The sequence below is a fragment of the Pteropus alecto genome, unplaced genomic scaffold (assembly GCF_000325575.1).
Source record: "Pteropus alecto unplaced genomic scaffold, ASM32557v1 scaffold71, whole genome shotgun sequence".
Lineage (NCBI taxonomy): Eukaryota > Metazoa > Chordata > Mammalia > Chiroptera > Pteropodidae > Pteropus > Pteropus alecto.
This window is the reverse complement of record NW_006433024.1, coordinates 19,742,984-19,767,422: the sequence shown is the minus strand read 5'-3', so window position 1 is coordinate 19,767,422 and position 24,439 is coordinate 19,742,984. Positions and strand designations below refer to the sequence as shown.

The 24,439-nt window shown below is 48.0% G+C and overlaps 1 protein-coding gene across 1 annotated transcript in view; it reads left to right on the top strand.

The window, feature by feature from the left end:
• The window catches only part of LRP4 (LDL receptor related protein 4), a gene marked incomplete at its 5' end in the record, with an annotated part of 45,853 nt that overhangs the window by 14,106 nt on the left and 7,308 nt on the right, over window positions 1-24,439 (top strand). Inside the window, 32 exons of the mRNA XM_015586356.2 lie at window positions 295-411; window positions 701-814; window positions 1,173-1,289; window positions 1,646-1,774; window positions 2,002-2,121; window positions 2,551-2,676; window positions 3,288-3,413; window positions 3,605-3,739; window positions 4,139-4,264; window positions 4,611-4,841; window positions 5,679-5,835; window positions 6,968-7,185; window positions 7,343-7,519; window positions 7,889-8,011; window positions 9,690-9,898; window positions 10,052-10,133; window positions 10,862-10,967; window positions 11,832-12,033; window positions 13,353-13,542; window positions 13,634-13,765; window positions 14,709-14,849; window positions 15,214-15,300; window positions 15,407-15,578; window positions 16,214-16,376; window positions 16,483-16,708; window positions 17,057-17,360; window positions 18,117-18,335; window positions 18,501-18,635; window positions 19,497-19,605; window positions 21,206-21,350; window positions 21,561-21,674; window positions 22,127-22,262. Coding sequence (XP_015441842.1) covers window positions 295-411; window positions 701-814; window positions 1,173-1,289; window positions 1,646-1,774; window positions 2,002-2,121; window positions 2,551-2,676; window positions 3,288-3,413; window positions 3,605-3,739; window positions 4,139-4,264; window positions 4,611-4,841; window positions 5,679-5,835; window positions 6,968-7,185; window positions 7,343-7,519; window positions 7,889-8,011; window positions 9,690-9,898; window positions 10,052-10,133; window positions 10,862-10,967; window positions 11,832-12,033; window positions 13,353-13,542; window positions 13,634-13,765; window positions 14,709-14,849; window positions 15,214-15,300; window positions 15,407-15,578; window positions 16,214-16,376; window positions 16,483-16,708; window positions 17,057-17,360; window positions 18,117-18,335; window positions 18,501-18,635; window positions 19,497-19,605; window positions 21,206-21,350; window positions 21,561-21,674; window positions 22,127-22,262 — 4,888 coding nt within the window. The remainder of the gene's footprint in view (window positions 1-294; window positions 412-700; window positions 815-1,172; window positions 1,290-1,645; window positions 1,775-2,001; window positions 2,122-2,550; window positions 2,677-3,287; window positions 3,414-3,604; window positions 3,740-4,138; window positions 4,265-4,610; window positions 4,842-5,678; window positions 5,836-6,967; window positions 7,186-7,342; window positions 7,520-7,888; window positions 8,012-9,689; window positions 9,899-10,051; window positions 10,134-10,861; window positions 10,968-11,831; window positions 12,034-13,352; window positions 13,543-13,633; window positions 13,766-14,708; window positions 14,850-15,213; window positions 15,301-15,406; window positions 15,579-16,213; window positions 16,377-16,482; window positions 16,709-17,056; window positions 17,361-18,116; window positions 18,336-18,500; window positions 18,636-19,496; window positions 19,606-21,205; window positions 21,351-21,560; window positions 21,675-22,126; window positions 22,263-24,439) is intronic.

Here is a 24,439-nt window from a genome sequence, read left to right as displayed (position 1 = left end):
CTTTCACTTGTTCATGTTTTTCTTACTGCTTTCTTAGTGGTTTTGAGTTCCTTGGGCTGTTCTGGCCCGTGAACCCCTCAACGTCATGCCCTGCTAGTACTCTCGCTTCTTTGCTTCAGAGTCTGCTTAGCTTCTCCATCAGCTCGGGGCAGGCGCAGGAATCTGAGGGAAGACTGTAATTCAGATGGGAGACTTGGAACAGGGGCTGCTGGGAAAGGATTCTGGCCTGGCTGAGCCTGCCGGAGTAAGTATCCCACACTGATTCCCTTTTCCCTTCTTTTTCCTGGGACTCAGTGCTGCCCACCTGCTCTCCTCTTGACTTTCACTGTGACAATGGCAAGTGCATCCGCCGCTCCTGGGTATGCGACGGGGACAACGACTGTGAGGATGACTCGGATGAGCAGGACTGCCGTGAGTGCTGGCAGGCCAGGCGGGCTCCATCAGGCTCTGGTGGAAAGGGATGTTCAATCAGAAAGTGATGTCCCAGGCCCATGTCAGCTCTTGGGTCTTTAGCTCTTGGTCCTGTCCCTTTATCTCCTCTCCTGGTCAGATAAGCCACCCCCAAGGGACAGCCACCTGCTTCGGATCCGTTGGGGCGGCCTTGGAGGTGCCTGACTGCTCTGCTCTGCGAGGCTTTCTGTTAGGGTTCCAGGTAGTGGCCCCCACTGCCTGCAGCAGCCTGACTGCTCTGTGCCCTCAGCCCCCCGGGAGTGTGAGGAGGACGAGTTCCCCTGTCAGAACGGCTACTGCATCCGGAGCCTGTGGCACTGTGATGGTGACAATGACTGCGGTGACAATAGCGATGAGCAGTGTGGTGAGTGCTGCACCAGGGAGGCGGGCAGGATGGCTGGCCATGGGCAGAGAGCCCAGCAATGGCTCTAGAACTGCCCAAACCTCGAACTTGCCCGGGTGTGTATGTGTCTGAAGCAGCTGGAGGAAAGCAGGCAAGACACAACCATCCAGAGCCCCCCAGCAATCATGGAGCGGGAGCCTGAGGCCCAGTCTCTCCACGGCCTTGGCTTGCCCTGGAGAGTCTGGAGGGACTCTGTAGTGTCTTGTCGGGCTGGGTCAGACCCCCAGGGGCAATGAGGGTGGGAGTCAGGGAGGATGTAAGAGAGTCGCCTTTAGGGCTCCCTCAGGACTGCTGTCCCATTTTGTATGCCCTACCCCAGACATGCGCAAGTGCTCTGACAAGGAATTCCGCTGCAGTGATGGAAGCTGTATTGCTGAACACTGGTACTGTGATGGTGACACTGACTGCAAAGATGGCTCTGATGAGGAAAGCTGTCGTGAGTGGCTCCAGAGCTCAGGCTGTTGGGCTGGGATGGGGCAGAGGGTTCCATGCCATGGGCTGAGGGCCAGGCTGAGCAGTGCATGGACAGTGGGCAAGGAGGGTGGGATCTTAGGTATCTCTTCCCAGGTCAAGCTAGGGTAGAAGCAGGTTCCCCAGGTGAGAAGCAAGGTCTGTCTTTGGTCTGCCTGAGTATGGGAGCCTGTGAGGGCCATCCTAACTGAAACCTGGTTACATTTCACTTGAGGAAGAAAGGCACTTTGCCTAAGCATCTTGCCGCTTGGAGGAGTCAGAGCCCCTCTCCTCTGTGCAGGCCTGAGTGTGTGCCCCTCTTCACCCCTGCCTTCCTTCCAGCCTCAGCAGTGCCAGCACCCCCTTGCAACTTGGAGGAGTTCCAGTGTGCCTACGGCCGCTGCATCCTCGACATCTACCACTGTGACGGTGACGATGACTGTGGAGACTGGTCAGACGAGTCTGACTGCTGTGAGTACACTGGCCAGCTGGGTGGAGGAGGGGAGGAGGCCAGGCTGGGGTGGCAAGGCACAGGTGCCAGCTGGGGCAGGAGCTCAGAGGGGGACTTTCTGGATTTCCTGGTCCCTCTTGGGAAGAGATGGAGGATCCCAGAGTGCTAGGGCTGTGGCTTTCTGGTCTGTCACGAGACACTCTGTGCATGGACTGGCTGGAGACAGAAGTGTGTCATGTTCCCTCAGCCTCCCACCAGCCTTGCCGTTCTGGGGAGTTCATGTGTGACAGTGGCCTGTGCATCAATGCAGGCTGGCGCTGCGATGGCGATGCAGACTGTGATGACCAATCCGATGAGCGCAACTGCAGTGAGTTGAGGGATAGTGCTCAAGGTGTGAGCTGGAAATAGGGAGAGGGGAGAGGGGCTGTGGAGCCAAAGAGACCACGACCGACAAAGCAGGAAGACAGGTTGGACAGGACCACCGAGTATAGTTATGCAGGTTGTGTACCGCATAGAGACGCTACGTCCAAAGGGATGCCAGTCACATAACAGACATATATTCTATAATTATATAGATTAATATATTCATCATGGTAGTTTTCCAGCAGATAGTAGTGAACGGCCTCAAGAAAAGGGCACCTTTTTCTAGTTTGCACAAAGATGTCCCATAGACCGACTGTGACACTGATGTCAAGAGGAGTGGCACGCGGACTGGCATAAAGTGCAATTTTGGGTGGCAGCGTGGAGCTTTAAGCTGAAATGGAGCCAGCCTTTCATTAGGCCTCTGTTTTGCCAGCCACCTCGATGTGTACAGCAGAGCAGTTCCGCTGTCGGTCAGGCCGCTGCGTCCGCCTGTCCTGGCGCTGTGATGGGGAGGACGACTGTGCAGACAACAGTGATGAAGAGAACTGTGAGAACACAGGTGGGGTCTCCCAGGGGTACCCCAGGCCCCTCAGCCTATAGCTGGGGTGGAGGACGGGTGGAAACAGGGTGTTACTGCTACTGTTCCAGTTGGGCCAAGGTGATGCTTGAGTCAAATCTTACTCGTGGCCTGGAATTTTCCTGCCCTTCTCAGTTACTCATGGCAAATCCAGGTACATTTCTTGACCTACAGCCTTACGGTCTGGAATACAACATCAGCACTGTGGGTTTCAATTGCCTCTCACATTCCAACTCACACACAGCTAGCGCCTGTTGCTCTGGCCTAGTGAGCAAGGACTCCTCTCTCTGGCTGACAGCCACACGTCCACTCCCCTGGCCACACCAGGAGCCAGGCACATGGACACAGTCTCTCCTTCTGTCCCACATCCCTCACCATCCACTGAGGCGTCCTGGGGAGAAACGAATGTAGATATTCAGCCAGCCCTGTCTGAGCTGTTTCCTGCCTTGGACCCTGACCCTCCCACCTTGAGTCTCATCTGTCTTCAGCTCGCCCTAGAAAATGACAGGCTCCCGTCCTTTTGTTGACCCAAGCCCTGCCCTGCTGTGACCTGACTCTCCCTCCCTCCCTCCCACCTCTCTCTTCTTCTCAAGGAAGCCCCCAGTGCGCCTCGGACCAGTTCCTGTGTTGGAACGGGCGCTGCATCGGACAGAGGAAGCTGTGCAATGGGGTCAATGACTGTGGTGACAACAGCGATGAAAGCCCACAGCAGAACTGCCGTGAGTGTCCCCAGTGGGCGGGCCTGGCCCATGGTTTGCGGCTGAACCCCACCCATATGGTTCAAAGAGAATCCTCCCTAGGGACTCATGCAGCCTCGGGAGCTGTTCTTCGTGGTCCAGGTGGAATGCCAAGTTGGCTGTCTGGGGGAGGATTCTGGGCTCAACTCCCATCTCTGGCTTGGCTGGCACAGGGCCCCGGACGGGCGAGGAGAACTGCAATGCTAACAACGGCGGCTGTGCCCAGAAGTGCCAGATGGTGCGGGGAGCAGTGCAGTGTACCTGCCACACTGGCTACCGGCTCACAGAGGACGGGCGCATGTGCCAGGGTGAGCTGGAGCCTGGCTTGGAGCAGGACCAAGATGCTGGGCAGGGGCACAGACAGGCAGCTGTGTTTCTTATGGGTCAGGCTTTTGATGGACATGACCTCATTTCATCACTACAATGACCCTAGGAGGTGGGGATTGTCCCTCACGTTTCACACTTGGGGAAACTGAAGCTCAGAGAGGTTAAGTAACTTATTGAAGGCCATCGAGCTGGTGAGTAGCATAGCTAGGATTCCAGCCTAAGGCCGCATGACCTCGAAGCCCTTAACCACTTGTTATCTAGCCTTTTCGCTAGGCCTAGGAAGTAGATGGGCATGTGGGAGGAAAGCAGCTAATCGGCCTGGGAGTTGGGAGTGGGAGGGTGGCAGAAGAGAGAGCTCCTGACCTGCCTGGTCCTCACAGATGTGAATGAATGTGCCGAGGAAGGGTATTGCAGCCAGGGCTGCACCAACAGCGAAGGGGCTTTCCAGTGCTGGTGCGAGGCAGGCTACGAACTCCGGCCTGACCGGCGCAGCTGCAAGGCTCTGGGTAAGGGGGGGTGTTGGCATTGGCTGGGTGGGCAGAGGGCTGAGTGTGGAGACAGCCAGGCGCTCCAGTGCTCATGGATTTGCTGAGGGTTTGAGATATTTCCATCAGTAAAATGGAGCTGCGAGGTGCATTCTGGGTTTCCCAAAAACCTGCTGGAGTGGGGTGGGTGGGCTGGGCCCAGGGAGTATACTTCAGAAGCTCCCACTCTTCTAGTACTAATGCCAGCAGCTCAGAACAAGCCTCAGTGGGCCAGGTGCCCCATCTCTTAGCAGAGAAGCCGGGGGTGCATGCCGAAGGGTGCAGCTCTGGAGCCCAGTGGGGGCCCCATTTCTATGCCATGTCCCAGGGCCGGAGCCTGTGCTACTGTTCGCCAATCGCATCGACATCCGGCAGGTGCTGCCGCACCGCTCTGAGTACACGCTGCTGCTCAACAACCTGGAGAACGCCATCGCCCTTGATTTCCACCACCGGCGCGAGCTTGTCTTCTGGTCGGACGTCACCCTGGACCGGATCCTCCGGGCCAACCTCAATGGCAGCAACGTGGAGGAGGTTGTGTCTACGGGGCTCGAGAGCCCAGGTGGGGAACCAGGCTCCGAGGGGAGGTGCAGGGCCACACCATGTGCGAAGCAACTCTGGAAGAAGCAAGCTAGCGGCCTGCAAACCTTAGGCAGCAGAACATTTTTTTCTTCCAGTGAAATCTTGGATGGAACTAATAATATTGATAACATTTGTTAGTATACATTAATTTTATAGATTCAGATTTGCTCATTATTGAGCTCAATCAGTGAGAATGAGACCATCGTGATAAATATAATCATTTGAAATTAGAGCTTCATGGATGACAGTTATAGTTCTCTATAAGCCTTTGCATCTAGTTTAATTCTGAATTTTGTTTTGATCGCTTAGTACTAAGAGTAGCCTGATGGATGCACATAAGTATATCTAAATGTTTACAGACGGAGAAAAATACAGCTCACTTTGCAATCTCAGGCCATTCTACAAGCAGGTGAAGTGGGTCAGAGTGCAGTATTGAGCACATTTGACTCAAATTATGGAACTTCTGAAATACTGCAAAACCCTAATCCACACTTCGCAAATCCCTGAGCCAGTGCAGTGGGGGACCTTGGATGTGGCTTAGGGAGCCAGAATTCAGGAAGCATAACAGGGTTGGCTGGGAGGAGGAAATGCACAACCTGGGGTAGTTACTTCTCTGTGCTTCAGTTTCTTCATCTTCGTGGGGCTGTAGTACCTAACTCACAGAGTTGTTGTGCTGATTACATGAGTTTGTATGTATAACGGTTAGAACAGTGCCGGACCCAAGAAACTGGTTTGGGTAAGAGTTTGCTCTTGTTACTATGGCATGGAAGAGCCTGGGCTGAATCCCTGACAATTTCCCACTGCCTTTCTCCACCAGGGGGCCTGGCTGTGGATTGGGTCCATGACAAACTCTACTGGACAGACTCGGGGACATCAAGGATTGAGGTGGCCAACCTGGATGGGGCCCATCGGAAGGTGCTGCTTTGGCAGAACCTTGAGAAGCCCCGGGCCATTGCCTTACACCCTATGGAGGGGTGAGTGAGTTTGTATCTCAAGTTCCTAAATCCCTCTTGCAACCTCTATGGACAGTTCTCAGGCCACCTGAGCCAGACTTTATTGGGGACCATCTTCACAGTGTGTGTTAACAGCATGGGCTCTGCACACCTGGCTCTGTAGTAACTGTTGTGTGGCATTAGGCTAGTTAGTTAATCTCTCTCTGCCTCCATTTGTTCATGTGTAAACTGGTGATAAGAACAAACCTACCTTATAGCTGTGTGAAGATTAAATGAGAAAATGCATTTTAAATGGCATAATACACGCTAGATAAGTTGTAGGTATTTAGTATTTTTATTATTAGCTCATAAAGTTGAGCTAATAATAATTTTTATTATTAGAAGAAAAGTCTCCTGAAATGGAAGTTTTTACCTCTGGCTTTTAAAAATTCAATGCAGTCATAGGAAGATCCTGCAGTTGTAGTTCAGCTACTTTAGAAACACTGTGCGCGATTCAATGCAGTCATAGGAAGATCCTGCAGTTGTAGGTCAGCTACTTTAGAAACACTGTGCGTGCGCGCGTGCGCGCGCGTGCGTGCGTGTGTGTGTGTGTGTAAGTAAAATACAAAAGGCAGTGGTAGAAACTGTGACAAAAAAGAAAGTACCTGTCCAAATATTACATTAGATTGTCAATTCTACAAGGGTTGGAACTTTTGTCTGTTTTGTTTACTACTGTACTCCAGGTGCCTAAGATAATACCCTGCCTATAGTGTGGTGCGCGCGCGCGTGTGTGTGTGTGTGTGTGTGTAAGTAAAATTCAAAAGGCAGTGGTAGAAACTGTGACCAAAAAGAAAGTACCTGTCCAAATATTACATTAGATTGTCAATTCTACAAGGGTTGGAACTTTTGTCTGTTTTGTTTACTACTGTACTCCAGGTGCCTAAGATAATACCCTGCCTATAGTATGTTACCCCCACCAAAATTGTTAAATGCCCTATCTAGAGACATTTAAATTAGGACAGGTAAAAAACACTCTCTGGACCAAACAGCATGTATTTTCTACCAGTTGGAGTCCCCTGGGTTAAATGGATAACAGCTGCTTGCCCGATTACTCTCCCAATTACCTACCCACCCTCTACTGCCTGTCTTTCAATGTCCTTTTCTCTCTTCCTAGTACCATTTACTGGACAGACTGGGGTAACACCCCCCGCATCGAAGCCTCCAGCATGGATGGCTCTGGACGCCGCATCATTGCCGATACCCATCTCTTCTGGCCCAATGGTCTCACCATTGACTATGCCGGGCATCGTATGTACTGGGTGGATGCTAAGCACCACGTCATCGAGAGGGCCAATCTGGACGGGAGTCACCGCAAAGCTGTCATTAGCCAGGGTGAGGCCCTTCCTCCACTCTCCATCTCTCATCCTCCTTCCCCCGTCCCGGCCCCCAGGAGCCTTGGCAGAGGGTGAGATTTGTGCAGTTGCCAGGCCTGGACCCAGGGGCCATGGCAGGCCACATCTGGACTGGGGTCCTCTTGGACTTTCCCCAGGCCTCCCGCACCCCTTTGCCATCACAGTGTTTGAAGATAGCCTGTACTGGACAGACTGGCACACCAAGAGTATCAATAGTGCTAACAAATTCACTGGCAAGAACCAGGAGATCATTCGCAACAAACTCCACTTCCCCATGGACATCCATACATTGCACCCCCAGCGCCAGCCTGCAGGTAAAAAAACTACTCACCTGGTGAGCCTCTGGTGCCTCTGAGAACCTTCCCTGCGCCTGTCAGTTTCCACCATTTCTGACCAGGAAATTAGAGGTTGGCACTGACGTGGGCTAATGCCTCCCTCTGCTGGACATTTAGGGTGGTACAACATCGAGATTCATGATTCGATTTCACTGTCCCCACCGAATTCATGCAGATATTTATAGGGCTTCTCCTATTTATCAGGTGTTCAATGTGCTCATTGAACTGGGGCAGATATAAAAAATAGTAAGACATAGTTTCTCCCTACAGGGAGCTCACACCGTAGCTAAACTCCTACTCACTAGCCTTGGTCTTACCTGACCCTCTTGCTCTGGGCTCTTTGAGCAGGGAAAAACCGCTGTGGGGACAACAATGGAGGCTGCACCCACCTGTGTCTGCCCAGTGGCCAGAACTACACCTGTGCCTGCCCCACTGGCTTCCGCAAGATCAGCAGCCACGCCTGTGCCCAGAGTAAGTGGGTCTGGGGCACCTGCCTCAATGGATGCACCTTGTGAGAATGGGTGGAAAGAACCAGGGATATGAGTTTGAGGGATTTCTTGTCATGGGGAAGAGCCAGGCTCTTCAGGTACCTGGAGAGAAAGGACATAAGAGGCTGAGGGCTCCTATATCTAAGTGATGGCTGAGGGCCCAGCAGTAATTGCTAAAGGCTCAGTGACACCACCTAGTCAAGTATGAACACCTGTAACCAGACATGTGTATCATTTCACCAGGTAGGATGCTTTATACATAGGCAGCAAGAGGGTCCCAGGCCCTTCTAGAAAGCCAGGGAATGGTTTCCTACCTCTTTACATTTAGCTTCACCATGTTAAAGACTTTCTTTCAGCCCCTAAACCAGAGAGCCAAGATTAGGACTTTTGACGATGCTTGGTATACATAGACCCTGGATAAATATGTGCCTAATGGTGAAAGACAATGGGATTCCCTGGTTGCTCCCTGAACTGCTACTTTGGCTTCCTTTGAGCTCCTGCAGGGGCATTGCCTTCAGAGGGTGGCCCTGTCTAGCTCAGAGCCACAGGCAACTTTTCCTAAGAGTAATCCAGGGAGTAGTGATCCAGGCATATGACATGGCCCTCAAGGGGCCTGAGGTAATTCATCACACATCAGCTTCTCTCACTTACCACCATGTAAACACTGATCCCCTTATCTCTGGTTAAAATCAAATTTCTCTTGGGTTCTGGGTCCTTTTCCAGAGACTGAGATTAGGAAAACCATTTAGAGGATTAGGGGCGATGCTCATTTAACACACTTTGATTGAGAACCTAGTTTCCTAGCATCGTTTTGGGCCCAGCTCTTCTATAGTTATCTTAGTGAGGTGCAAAAGGTTTTTTCAGGAGCTTCCCCTTAAGGATTTTCCAGATCTTAAAAGAAGACAGCAAATTTAGGCAGATCAAGTGCCTTTCCAGGTGAAAAAGTATGCTGGGAAACATTCAGACAGACCAGAATAGGGGCAAGGGTTGGAGAAGAGCCAACTGGGAAAAGGTTACGTAGGGAAGTGGCCAGTCAGACCTGAGTTCAAGTCCCAGCTCAGGTGCTTTGTAGCCAGAGGATCCCAGGCAGCATACTTGACCTCTCCTAGCCCCAGGGTTGCTCTAGAAAATGAGAATAAAGATAACATGAACCACAGACTTGCTATGAGGGTAAAGGAGACAAAGTAAGAAAAGCACCAAGCTCTGTGCTTGGCACAGAGTAAGTGCTCAATAAATAGTAACTACTGACTAAAGTTGTGAAGAAAAGAGCAATAGGAAGGGATCTAGATGACCGACTGGAGCAACAGAAGCCCTGAAGCAGACGTGGAGGTCAGAGGGGGGTGGGGTTGGGAGTTGGTGGTGATTTAGCCAGTGCCCTAGAGGAGATGGGCAAAGGAAGAGGAGAGAAGTTTAGATGAAGCTGACAGACAGTGTACTTCTGGGCCCTGGGTAGAGTCTATTTCCATTCGAACCTAAAGTATGATTCTGCCAGCATGGGCTGCCTAGTGCTCAAGGGGCCTGAGGTGTGAAGAGTAGGGGACAAAGGGCGCCAGATCCCAGGAAGTGTTATTGAACCAGATGTCACACAGGTGAGCATCTGTGTCTGTCACTGTTATTGGATTTAGAGCATTAAAAGAAGACCCCTTTCGGCCTTTGATCAGGTCTTGACAAGTTCCTGCTTTTTGCCCGAAGGATGGACATCCGTCGGATCAGCTTCGACACAGAGGACCTGTCCGACGATGTCATCCCACTGGCTGACGTGCGCAGTGCTGTGGCCCTTGACTGGGACTCGCGGGATGACCACGTGTACTGGACAGATGTCAGCACTGACACCATCAGCAGGGCCAAGTGGGATGGAACAGGACAGGAGGTAGGGCCCAGCATGGGACCAGGCCCTCAGGGAGGGCAGAGATTAAGAGGTGGAAGCTTTCTTCTCCTGGGTGAGAGCTTCCCATACATTTGACTGGCACCTCAGAGCTGGAGTGCAAGTCAAGTTGGTGATATAGCTTTGCTTCCTGCCCAGGTGGTAGTGGATACCAGTTTGGAGAGCCCAGCAGGCCTGGCCATTGATTGGGTCACCAACAAGCTGTATTGGACAGATGCAGGTATGTACAGGGCTGCCATAGCCTGGCTCTCTGGGACTCCTCTTATTTAAAATCCTGACCTCAGATAGAAGGACCCCAGTGCCCCTCCTAGACCACTTCCATCTTGACCTGAAGTGTTTGGTAGGTCAGGAGTGGCGGGGCTGCTGCCGAACTGAAGCTAGAAGCTCAATTCTGACATTTTGGCATTTGCTAATCAAATGAGAGCTACTTCTGTGTAGCTGATGCCTGAGAATGTTTTGAGTCATTTCAGATAAGGAAACTATGCCCTGTGATTTTTCTTCCATTTTCGTATTGGTAAAACAGGCATTTTCTATTAGCCACGTAAGTGTGGGCAGGAGGCAAGAGCAGTGCTTCAAACCAGAGCTACTCATACCTGGACCAGCAGCATCAATAGGGCTGAATAAGAATCTTTGGGGGTTAGGTTCAGGAATCTGTATTTTAACAAGCTCTCCTGATTCTTATGCCCACTAAAGTTTGAGAAACATTGCCTTAAGTTATAGGACAGAGTGGGTTGCTTAGATTGAGGAAGCCTTGCTCTTCGAAGAAATGGAACCAATCATATCTTTTAATTTCTTCTTGAAATTCATTTCGCTAACTATGCACTGTGTATCTATCACAAAGTATTTCTTGAGCATCTACTGCATGCCAGGCTCTGTGCTGGGCATGGAAGGTAAGAAGGTAAATGAACAAGACTAGAGCTAATACCTTTGCCCCCCACTTCTTGGTAGGGACAGACCGGATTGAAGTGGCCAACACAGATGGCAGCATGAGGACAGTACTCATCTGGGAGAACCTCGATCGTCCCCGAGACATCGTGGTAGAACCCATGGGCGGGTGAGCACCTCTTCCTTTGGAACGAACTCCATCCCCCTACCTGCGCCCCCAGACCTGAGTAATAGAGGAGAGTCTGGAGGTTAGCGAGAGTGGCCATATCTCACGGGCACACCAGGCAGCAAGGGCAGCTGTAGAAATCACAGAGCATAGCGACAACTATGTCTCCTCAGTGGACAAGGAAACCTTTAAATTTTTTCTTTTTGTTTTTCTTTTGTCTGCTTATAAAACTCATTGTTAAAAAAAATAAGTAGATAAACAAATCAATGGAAAATAAAGATTTTTCTATAATCTCACTCTAGCAATAACCATTGTTAACAGTTGAGGCTATTTTTTCCAGATTTTCTTCTATGTATACATACACATGTGTTGGTGGTGGTGGTTTCAGTTTTATGACAATGTCATACTTTTTTATTACTGGGTTTTTTCACTTGGCTATGTATCTTGGATGTTTTTCCATTCGATTACACATATTGTACAGATCTTTCCATTTGATTCAAATTTAGATCTATATATAGTTCTTAATGGTTATATAGAATCCTATTAAATTTATGTGCCATAAGTATTTAATCCATCCAGTTGAGGAAGCATTTCTTATTCCCCATCCTCGCTTCCCCTCTTTCTTTATTGTCAAATAGGCCTTATTTGCCGAGCCCTCCTGAGCCATGGGCTCTGCCTTTATTCAGACCTTGGTGCCTTTTCATAGTGATAGAAGATACAAGACCTTCAAAGATAGCTCTACGTCCAGGATGGGGCTGGGGACCAAGGCAGGATGCTGGGGCAGCAGAAACCCTGAAACCCTAGGTACTCTGAATTCTCACTGGATGTTAACTGAAAGGCTTGTATGACCTCCCTTCCTGTGCCCAGGTACATGTATTGGACTGACTGGGGTGCAAGCCCCAAGATTGAACGAGCTGGCATGGATGCCTCAGGCCGCCAGGTCATCATCTCTTCCAATCTGACCTGGCCTAATGGATTAGCCATTGACTATGGATCCCAGCGGCTGTACTGGGCTGATGCCGGCATGAAGACGATTGAATTTGCTGGACTGGATGGCAGCAAAAGGAAGGTAAGGATGGTGCTAAGGCACCCTCCCACAGCCCTGACAGCCTCCGGGGCATTATTTCCTGGCTGGCAGCTGACAGGTGCCAGGGGGACCCAGGGGTGACCCAGCATGGGGTGTGTGCTCTTTCTTTAGGTTGTGGCTGCCCTCCAGAGCCCGGGGAGTGGGGGGTTGCTTTTTGATGATGAAACTAAGGATTCATGTAGATTGTGGGCTGGGGACATAAGTGCCTTCGTAAGAACCATCACAACTAACTTTAATTAATCATCAGTTGCTTATAGGAGCCATGATCTCTCTCTCTCTCTGTTTGTTTTTATTGTTTATTTTGGTATAATTTCAGACTTAAAGAAGGGTTGCAAGGACAGTCAAAAGAACCAATAACTAACGTTTTACCACATTATACCATTCTTATTCTCTATCTATATACACGTACCACACACACACATACACACACATTATTATTATTTTTCTGAACCATGTGACATTAAACTGGAGACTCCTGCCCTTGACCCCAAAACATTCCAGTGCATATTTCCTAAGAACAGGGACATCACCTTACATAACCACAGTACAATGCTCAAAATCAGGAAATTTAGCATGGATACAATATTACTATCTAATCCACAGTTCATATTCAATTTCACCACCAATAACTTTTTTTCTTTTTTAGTCCAGGATCTAATCCCAGATCACAAACCGTGTTTAGTTATCATGTCTTTTTAATCTGGAATATTTCCTCAGCCTTTTTATATTTTTCTTGATCTTTGTATTTTTAAAGAATAAATGCCAGTTATTTTGTAGAATTTTCCTCAATTTGCCTGATATTTCTTTGCAAGTAGATTCAGAATATGTGTTTGGGACAGGCGTACTTTATTAAGTGAAGTCACATCCCGTGTGATGTGACTCAGTGTGTCCCATCTGTAGGCATAGATGGCTTCTCAGTGTGTCCCATCTGTAGGCATAGATGGCTTATCCTATTATTGTGATATTAACTTTGATTGCATGGTTAAGGTGATGTCCACTGTATAATTGCTGTTTTTTTCTTTTGTAATTAATAAGCAATTTGTGCAGAGATACTTTGAAATTATGTAACTAATTCATGATCTTTTACAATCATCACACAACCTTGGAACGAGACACTGTCACGATCATATCATAGATCGGCAAATGAGGGCTCAGAGAGATTTTATAACCAGCTCTTGTTCAAGGTCACAGGCAGGCAGTAGTAGTGGCCGAGCTGCATTCTGACTCTTCACCCAAGCTCTTGACCACTGCTGTGTACTGGACCTTGGTGGTGGATGACACAAGTGCTGGATCCCTGGTAGGTGCTGATTGGAAGCCAGCTCCCCCACCCATTTGGGTTGACCCTCTATGGAGAGCGCATCTATTGGACGGACTGGCAGACCAAGAGTATACAGAGTGCCGACCGGCTGACAGGGCTGGACCGGGAGACCCTGCAGGAGAATTTAGAGAACCTCATGGACATCCATGTCTTCCACCGCCGGCGGCCCCCCGGTGAGCAGCCCTTGGCCGGAACTGGCTTCCCCTCTGCCTCTCTCTGCCATAGTCTTCATCATTGACTTCCTTCCTTCTCTTCTCTACTCAGTGTACACACCATGTGCCACAGAGAATGGCGGCTGCAGCCACTTGTGTCTTCGGTCCCCAAATCCAAGCGGCTTCAGTTGTACCTGCCCCACGGGCATCAACCTAATGCCTGATGGCAAGACCTGTTCACCAGGTGAGTCTAAGCATCAGAGAGCTGGAGAGAGCCTCTCTGGGAGAGGCAGTGGCTCTCTTCCTTCCCTGCAGATGGACTCCAGTGTGGTCTGAGAAACTGTGAGTCCTGGTGCTTCTAAAGGCTAAGGGGAGAGACAGCTTTTAGAAAAGAGAGTCCAGGGGAGAGGCCCAGGGGAGCAGGTAGACAGGATTAGAGGCAGGCTTCAACTGGTATTTGTGATATCTTCATGCTTATTAGAAAAAATGCCCCCTTCTCAGATAGTTTATGTTCATCTGTTGGAAAATTATCATAATATACTGATTTGGTTAAAATAAGTAACTTTTGTTCCATCTGCCCCATATCGCTCATAATAAATATTAAAACTTATGATATTTACAACGTAATGGTACCTTACCTTGGATGAGGCACTTTTGTGAATGTACAACCAGCACTGCGAGAGCAACAACCTTAATTGGAGAGTCCCAGAAGCAGGGCCTGGCTGCCCAGATATTGGCAATCAATGTTTCTCCCTAAGGGATGCTGCATGGTGGGCTGCTTTTGAACCCTAACTTCCTAGGAAATTTAAGTTAGAAAAAAGCTGTGAATTGTGCCTCCCAGGCTGGGGGAAAAACCCTCTTTGACTTAACATGAAGTTTCTTAAACTCCATAGTAAAGGGTCCTTCAGACCCTTTAAAAATAAAGAGCTATCATTTATGACTGTGCATCAAACCCAATGCTAAGTGCTCTCTGCACATGATCTCTTTTAATTCTACAGCCACCCTGTTATTGTCTCCATCGTATTGATGGTGAAGCTGAGGCTTAAACAATTTGAATAACTTGCCCTGGATCACACAACTAGAAACTAACAGAACTAGAGCACGAACTTCAGTTTGTATTACTCTAAATCCTCTTCGTGACTATGCTAGGGTGACTGTCCTCGTTCCTTCTCTCCCTACTCGGGCAGGCATGAACAGTTTCCTCATCTTCGCCAGGAGGATAGATGTACGCATGGTCTCCCTGGACATCCCTTATTTTGCCGATGTGGTAGTACCAATCAACATTACCATGAAGAACACCATTGCCATTGGAGTGGATCCCCAGGAAGGTCCGTGTGGCTCTCCCCTGCCCCTGGACTTCTGTCCCTGCCCTATAGCAACTGTTCTCCTTCCTTTCCTACCCCCTCTTCCTCCTGCTCGGTGCCTGGGGGCTCGCCATTCCCTCTAGTGCGGCCCCTGCCCCTGTCTGTACAGCACTTTCTCTTTGGTTATGAGGGCATGGTCTGGGGCCCTCATTTCCTCTCTACGAAAAGCTGTGTTGTTATGACATTTCTACATTCCCATTGATTTTGTCTGCTAGGCGTTACAGGGCACTCTGGCATGCGCTGGTGTCTCAGGCCCTGAGTCAGCTGTATACATCCCTTTTGTGGGAGGTGGTGAGGGTCCAGACTGAGCCAAGCTTTCTCTTTCCAGGAAAAGTGTACTGGTCGGACAGCACGCTGCACAGGATCAGCCGTGCCAATCTGGATGGCTCACAGCATGAGGACATTATCACCACAGGTGGGCCTTGCTCCCAGCCCAGGGACCTCCTGTCTAGCTATAGAGCTAGGGAGATATCTCATCTGTTTTAAGGCAGGAGCCAGCATGCTCTCTTGACTTCCTGCAGGGCTACAAACCACAGATGGGCTCGCGGTGGATGCCATTGGCCGGAAAGTATACTGGACAGACACAGGAACCAACCGGATTGAAGTGGGCAACCTGGATGGGTCTATGCGGAAAGTGTTGGTGTGGCAGAACCTTGACAGCCCCCGGGCCATTGTACTGTACCATGAAATGGGGTGAGAGCTGGCTATGTGGCTCTGGGCAACAGGATGGACTTAGCTGGGCTCAGCTGGGGCTATGGATGGAGTGAAAGTGGGCAATGGAGAGCAAGCATGCTTCACGGGAACACTGAGACTGACTTCCCTGGGGCTATTCCACTCCCTTGTGACTTCCTTTAGGGTGGCAGCATGCTATAGAGGTTGAAAGCATGAACCTTGGAGTCAGAAATCCAGGATTCAAATTCCTTCACCATTTATTAGCTGTCTGTCACTTTGAGTTTAGTATTTAACCTCTTCATTCTTCGGCTTCCTTACCTGTAAATTAGGGGTGATTGTGAAAATACATACATCATGACTCTTGTGAGGATTGAGATAATCCATGGAAAGTACTTTTTTTAAATAATGGTAAAAAAAGATAACAAATTTCCCATTTTAACCACTTTTAAGTGTACAGTTCAGTGTGTAAGTATATTCATATTATTGTGAAGCAGATATTCAGAACTTTTTTATCTTGCAAATCTGAAACTGTATACCCATTAAACAACAATTCCTCTCTTTGCATGTAAAATACTTTTCACAGTGTTGACATATTGTAAGTACTTACAGTATCCAGGAACTGCAGGAATAACCAACTGGTATTCTTCCTCGCCCAGGTTCATGTACTGGACAGACTGGGGAGAAAACGCTAAGTTAGAGCGGTCTGGAATGGATGGCTCAGACCGGACCGTGCTCATCAATAACAACCTAGGATGGCCCAATGGACTGACTGTGGACAAGACCAGCTCCCAACTGCTCTGGGCTGATGCCCACACCGAGGTGAGAGTCCTGCTCCTGTTGCTTCCCAGGAGCCTCGGAAGACGGCAGAGGCCTATTTGGCATCTCCACTGAGGGCTTCCACCCCCATCCTCTCCTTCCTTTACAGCGAATTGAGGCCGCTGACCTGAATGGTGCCAATAGGCACACATTGGTGTCACCCGTTCAGCACCCATATGGCCTCACCCTGCTTGACTCCTATATCTACTGGACTGACTGGCAGACTCGTAGCATCCACCGTGCTGACAAGGGTACTGGCAGCAATGTCATCCTGGTGAGGTCTAACCTGCCAGGACTCATGGACATACAGGCTGTGGACCGAGCACATCCACTGGGTGAGAAGACCTCTAGGGCTGTGAGCCAGAGCCTCTGGCTTTCTGGGGGTATCTCAACATCAGGGATATATTAGGGCACAGAAATTCTTTTACAATCACAGAGACAGGGACCTGCCTAAGCCCCCTTCCAGGATCAGGCTGTGTTCCCTCTGGGCAGGCTGGTACTACAACTGCATCATGCTGTCACCTTCAAAAGACTCCTAGAGACACCCCTACTTCTACCTCATCCAACCTTGTTATTTAGAACAGCAGAAAAATCATGCCTAAGAAACTAGAGCCTTGTAAGATTCAGATAGTATTCCAGGCTGGATGTCCAAGCTCATGCTTCTCTCTCTCTCTCATCACCAGGTTTTAACAAATGCGGCTTGAGAAATGGTGGCTGCTCCCACCTCTGCTTGCCTCGGCCCTCCGGCTTCTCCTGTGCCTGCCCCACTGGCATCCAGCTGAAAGGAGATGGAAAGACCTGTGATCCCTCTCCTGAGACCTACCTGCTCTTCTCTAGCCGCGGCTCCATCCGGCGTATCTCACTGGACACCAACGACCACACAGATGTACACGTCCCTGTTCCTGAGCTCAATAATGTTATCTCCCTGGACTATGACAGTGTGGATGGAAAAGTCTATTACACAGATGTGTTCCTGGATGTTATCAGGTATGAGTATCCCTGAAACCTCCAGAGGACACAGACCTGCTTCCAGTGGGTAAGGTGCTGGTCTGTTTTGATCTCAGTGATTTGGCAGCTTGGATAGTGAGTTCTTCTGATCCTGACTTGTCCACTTTGTATTGTTATCACTTACAGCAGAGTTTCAAACGTTTGTGGCCTTTTTTGTTTATTTAAAGATTAATAGAAGCCCAGTATATAAAACAGATGAAAAAAAAATCAAATAAAGTCAGGCTAGGGGCCTGAGGACCTGGCCCTAAGAATCCTCTAAGACTCACTGAAGAGTAGGCATGTAGCTAAACCATATATCTGTATTGTAATACAGGAGCCCTGGCCAAATGCCAGGGCTTACGGTTGTTCACAGTGTTGTTTTGTTTTGTTTTTACATTGTTTGTTTTACTTTTACTTGAGTTTTTTACCCAAACACAGCTGAGGAATGTGATCCCTGCCACCAGTAAGAAGGGTTTACTATGGCAAAGATTCTCATGTGTGGGAACAAGGGCATCCCCTTTGTTCTCCCTGGAAGTGTGTTAGAAAATCGTGCTGGGGACAGGTTGAATTCCCTGGCATAGGACCTTAAGTACCTCCTGTGTCAAGTGCTGAGGAATGTACTTATAGACACTTGGTCTCTGCCCCTATGGAGCTTTCAGTCTAGTGGGAATCCAGTTACGGGAGCATGGATTAAAGGGGTTTCAGCCTATTGCCAGTCAATCTGGTCAGTCATCCAACCCTAGGCTCTTCCCCAAGGCGAGCAGATCTGAATGGCAGCAACATGGAGACAGTGATCGGGCATGGCCTGAAGACCACCGATGGGCTGGCAGTGGACTGGGTGGCCAGGAATCTGTATTGGACAGATACAGGCCGAAATACCATCGAAGCATCAAGGCTAGATGGTTCTTGCCGCAAAGTGCTGGTCAACAACAGCCTGGACGAGCCTCGGGCCATTGCTGTTTTCCCCAGGAAGGGGTGAGTTTCTGGCCAACAGAAAAGAGACCCAGGGAAGAAGGGCCTGGTGAAGGGGCCCTTGGAGGATGCCTGTCTTTTAATGATATCACTGTGTCCCTTGTATTCTCTCAACCTCTGGGTGCCATCTTCCCATGCCTCGGTGACGATGGCACTGTTGTGTCTCAGGTACCTCTTCTGGACAGACTGGGGCCACATTGCCAAGATCGAGCGGGCGAACCTGGACGGCTCTGAGCGGAAGGTTCTCATTAACACAGACCTGGGTTGGCCCAATGGCCTTACCCTGGACTATGATACCCGCAGGTGGGAATCCTGTCCCAAACAGCCTCCTGGAAATCAGGTGGGCAGAGGAGAAGATGGTCGAGATTGAAATAGCGAAGAAAAAAAAAAAAAGATAGAAAGCAGTTTGATAGGTGGGGACGAGAAAGCAGTGAGAAGGCTGAGGAAACATTCTTAGAGTAGGGGTTGCTGGATCCAACCCTCAGCCCACAGGTGGGTTTTATTTGCCTGGTTTACATGGTTTTAATTTGAGTGTCTTTAGCAGAACATATCCTCTGACTGGACCACAGGTCTCCCTACCCCCATCCATTTAAAAGCTGATTCTTCACATTTGTTACTTTTCTGAGACCTTCAGACATTGGAGTTCATAACTCCTGGTCTAGAAAAAAATGCTGGAGGGCAGGAGAAGAGGATGAAAGAGGCTCCGAAGCAGTCAGTTCCCCTTTCTGCCCTCAGAAGAAGGAAAAGGCATCAAAGTCACCTGGGGAGTTGGAGTGGAGAAGAGAAATGCCCTCTTCCTTTAACCTCAGTGATATTCTTATAGACCGAGTCTCTTAAAGAGTGTTCATAAGAATTTGGGCTTAGATTCTTGGGTAGGAATCCAAGGGCGATCAAGTTGCTGAAGATGGGACTGGGCGATGGCTTCTCTGAGGTCGTTAGATATTGTACCCCTCCTCAAAACAGCTCTGGCCTCCCCACTTATGAGTCATTGACTTCCCCTCTCTGGCTTTGGGACTCACAATGACCTCTCATCAAGGGTACTTCTTAACTGCTCACAGCCCTTGCCCTTTCAGCTCAGGAAGGGACAGACAGCTCCTTAGGCAGAAGGGCTGGGCTCCCTGGCAAGTGTTTTGAGCAGCTGCCCTTATCTCCTTTCTTTCACAGGATCTACTGGGTAGATGCACATCTGGACCGAATTGAGAGCGCTGACCTCAATGGGAAGCTACGGCAGGTCTTGGTCAGCCATGTGTCACACCCCTTTGCCCTCACTCAGGTACTATCTCAGGAGAGGTAACTAAAACTCCTTAATGGGTGTTTCCTCGGGGTTCTAAGTCGGCAGCCTCAGCCCTAGGTGCTGCCGAACAGGTGCTACGGAAGCTCATTTTAGGGATGTTTCCTGGACACTGAAACCTTGCCGCCATGTGCCCTGCTAGTCCTGTCCCACTGCTCCCATGTCCTAGCATTCAAAGGAGTGGCTTTCAAGCAGTGGTTGTGTAGAATCAGCTGTGGAGCTTGTTAAAATGCATGTTCCTGGATATAAAGACTGCTTCATGAGGGTTGGTCCCAGGAATATACATTTTAACAAGTTCCCCAGTTGATCCTAATGCCGTGGTCCCAACATCTGAGCTCAGTTGTCTCACTTAATGGCAGTGGGGTCAAGTGGCTAAGAGCCAGAGTTTTGAGGCAGCTAGCCAGTCAGTGTTTATTGAGTTCCTCCAATGTGCCAACTCTGTGGGTTCAAGTTCTGCCTCTGCCATTAAGTAACTGCTACTTCGAACAAGATATTGAACTTCTCTAAGCTTCACTTACCTAGAAATAAGTTTAAGAAATGAGTTTAATATTAGTATCCTCCTGAAATATATACAAAGCATCATTAGCACAATATCTGGCACTCAATGTGTGTTATTTCTCATCATTTTAATTATTACTGGCTGTCATTCTTGAGAGTTCTAACCCTGTAAAATAATTCAGGCAAGGAAAAAAGGAGATCTACAAAGCCTAGAGCCCAAACAGGAATTCCTAATTATTTAAAAATCTTTTCTTTTTGACAAACATCCACTCATCTATATTCTGCATTCTGTCCTACCAGCCAATAAGATTTTGTTTGGCTTTACTTAATAATAGCCTCCTCCCACCCCACCAATACTCCCGATGTTAAACTACTGGATACTATTGAATATGGTTTTTGATCTACAAGTTTCCCCTGGTTGAGACTCTCAGGATCACCGTATTAGAAAGCACTGCCCACAGAAGTGACCAGAGGATGTGCCAGGGCTCTGAATGAAGGGCCCGGGAGAAAAGGGACCTTAGAAGGGCCCTCCAGTTTACTCCTATTTACTAGGTACAGAAACTCATTTATTCATTGAGCCACTGACCGACGACTAAGTGTTAGGTACCAGAAATTGAGACGTGAATGAAACATATTCTTGTTCTTGAAGAACCTAATCTGGCAGAACAGACAGACATGTAAACAAATGACTGTAGAGTATCAATACTCACTTGTTGAAGGGAAGACAAGGCACAGAACAGCATGGAGGAGAGAATGGTAAATGCTACACAGATTGGAGATTTCCTGCACAGTGTCATATCTGGGGATGCACAGAACCTGACCTGGTGGATAAGAGACGAGGGCGTTTCAGCAGCGGGAATGCACATGCCAAGACACAGAAGCTGTACCGAGAATGGTAAATGCTACACAGATTGGAGATTTCCTGGACAGTGTCAGTGTTCTGGGGATGCACAGAACCCGACCTGGTGGATAAGAGATGAGGGGCGTTGCAGCAGCGGGAATGCACATGCCAAGGCACAGAAGCTGTACCAGGGTTGGACTTTTGAATAATATTTGTTCTTTCTGGGATTTCCCTATTGAGCAGCAGGACAGGTGGATCTACTGGACAGACTGGCAGACCAAGTCAATCCAGCGTGTTGACAAGTACTCAGGCCGGAACAAGGAGACGGTGTTGGCGAATGTGGAAGGACTCATGGATATCATTGTGGTTTCCCCTCAGCGGCAGACAGGTGGGCTCCTGGGTCCTAAGCCTCTCCCTTACCATCGGTGAGGGCGGGTGGTCCCCCAGGGACTGTTCATGACCAAGACATGTGGTTATAGCCCTCTTGCCCTTCTGTCCGTGGAAGTGAAGTAGCCCTGGATATCTGCCTTTTTGAGAAGTGTCGAACTGGGACACTTGGTTTTGTCCCAGGTCACACATTCTCCTGCTTTGCCCCCAGGGACCAATGCCTGTGGTGTGAACAATGGTGGCTGCACCCACCTCTGCTTTGCCAGAACCTTGGACTTTGTGTGTGCCTGTCCTGATGAGCCCGATGGCCGGCCCTGCTCCCTTGGTGAGCTGGAATAAACAGCCCCCTAAACAGCAGAGCCCTTGGAAGGGCAGAGAACCAGCAGCCTCAGCTTTGTCCTTGTGGGTGGGATCCCCTCAGGGGGTCTGATAGCAGAGCGACTGGAGTAATGAGTTTGACTTTGGAATGGCACGGACTTGAGTTTGTCTGGCCTCTAGCATTTACTAGCATGGACTTCAGGTCTCCTGATGCTGTGCTTTCTTCTGTGGCCTGTGCATTACTCTCTCCTCTCCTGACCTTTGTGGGCCCATCCAGAGCTATTAATATTGGAAATCAAGTCCTTTTTATTTACAGTATTGAGAAAGGCCTCTTATGAGGGTGCCTAAGATCAAAGCAACTGAAAGATTACTTTGTCATGTTCTCTAGATGCTACTCTTGGTCCATACGTAGAGCTCGGGGGCTCTAGTGGCCCACTCTAGTTTTCTTTTTCTCTCCAGTACCTGGCCTGGTGCCCCCACCCCCCAGGGCTACCAGCATGAGTGGAAGGAGCCCAGTGCTAACCAACACACTGCCTACCACCTTGCGTTCTTCTACCACTCGGACCCGCACATCTCTGGAGGAGGTGGAGGGAAGGTAAGTGGGTTCAGTATGGGATTGAGGCCCCTTTGATTCAAATCACCATCTCCTGCCAGCAGAAGACCATGGTCCCAGCCTTGGTAATTCTGGCAAGTAGGAGGTAGATTGCATCATTAGCCACCAATCTCTGCACTTGGGACAGGAGATGATATTTAGATTTATAGATTATTGCAAGTGATTTGAAGGCAAGGTGGTTTAAGAGCAGCTTTGTAGAGAAATCGCTCAGGCAGAGTTTCCTTTCTTTCTGTGACATTCGCTCTCACACCACAGGTTTAGTGTTTGGTCTTATCCTACAGTTTACTTAGAAACCACCAAATTTTAGGTATCTCTGGAGTGTGGATTTATGACTTGAAAGATGCCCAGGAATGTTATGACCTTAGCTTATAATGACCTGTAACATTCAAACACCTGTGAGTGGATGTGTGCGTGCACACGTACACACGTGCGCACACACACACATCATTATTAAATGAGCAAGCATAACACGAACTGGTCCCAAGTCAAGTACAAAACATTGAATTTTATTAAATTAAAGGTGCTATCAATTTAAGATACATCCTAATTTGAGAGATTAAACTGAAAAAATGACCAACAGCAATTTTGAGATGCCATTTATTGTAAGATGTATTCCTAATTTCAGCGATGTTAGAATATAGAAAAAAATGCACATCTTAAAATTGATGAAATATGTTAAATTCAATTTCGACAAATTCTTTTTAATTTTTAATTTACTTTTGTTTCTTTTTTTTTCCATTTAGAGAAATTCTGATGTTTTTATTTATACTTTCAAAAAAATAATCTGGAAATGCAGATAGAAAAAAGAAGAAATAAATACCCACATACCCATATATAATTACTCTTAATATTTTTTAACTTCGTTATATGTATAAATTGCAAAATGTTTGCCACAGTAATCCATTACCACAGTTATAATTCTTTTTTCTTTGGATGAGAACTTTTAGGATCTCTCTTAGCAACTTCCAAATATGAAGTAGAGTATTATTAACTATAGTCACCATGCTGTGTAGTACATCCCCAGAACTTATTTTTTTTTTTTTATAACTGGAAGTTTGTACCTTTTGAGCCCCTTCACCCTGTTCGTCCAACTCCTACGCCCATCTCTGGCAATCATCAATCTGTTCTCTGTATCTATGAGTTTGATTTTTTTTTTAGAGTCTACATATAGGTGATAGCATACAGTATTTGTCTTTCTCTGACTTATTTCACTTAGCTTAATGCCCTCAAGGTCAATCCATGTTGTTGCAAATGGCAGTATTTCCTTCTTTTTTATGGCTGAACAATATTCCAGTAGATACATGTTATATCCATTTGTTGATGGACACTTAGGTTGTTTCCATGTCTTGGCTATTGTAAATAATGCTGCAGTGAACACAGGGGTGCAAATATCTTTTTGAGATAGTGATTTCATTTTCTACTCTTGCTATTTTGATGTCTAGCTTTCTAACATTTTTCTATTTGAATAGTTTTTTCATTGTAATATACCTATGTCTTTATTTTTAATATCAACTGTAGCCTAAAAGATAATTAACACTTGACTTCAGTTCTGAAAGCAGAAACATAGTAATAATCCCAAATAAGAACTCTAGACTCATGTCCTTAAAATTATAAAATTTACACATGATCAAATTCACTCTATATGTCCCATTTTCTCTTTTTAGAAGAGTTTATGTAGAAAAGCAAACACCCAGATATAAACCTGTACCCTTCTCACTAACTTTTAAGTACTATCGTTCATTATTAATCTCTGATTTTCTCTTGGCTTATTAAGAAAACTTTTGAACCCTACTCAGATATTTTCTTACTGTCAGAGTTCTATTTGAAGATTCAGTGCATCTTGGTTTCCAGTGCTCTCGCAAGTACCTTTTCACTAGGCTTTTAGGAGATACCTTTAATGGCCTACTCATAATATGCCACAAGGAAGTTACCTTCTTGGCATTTCAAGTTATTTGAGCCTTCGCTCTGGATGTCTTGCACATTCCCTTGTGAAAGAATTAAAGGAAGAAAACAATTTTTTAAGGCCTATTTAGACCTTGTGATAATCTTTAGGTAATCGTTTTTGCTGGGCCGGTAGCTTTTTTCAACTCATTTAGGTAGTTTAATAAAGCCTACTATTTATGTCCTTTGTATTCTTTCAGAAGACTTCCAGCTCATTC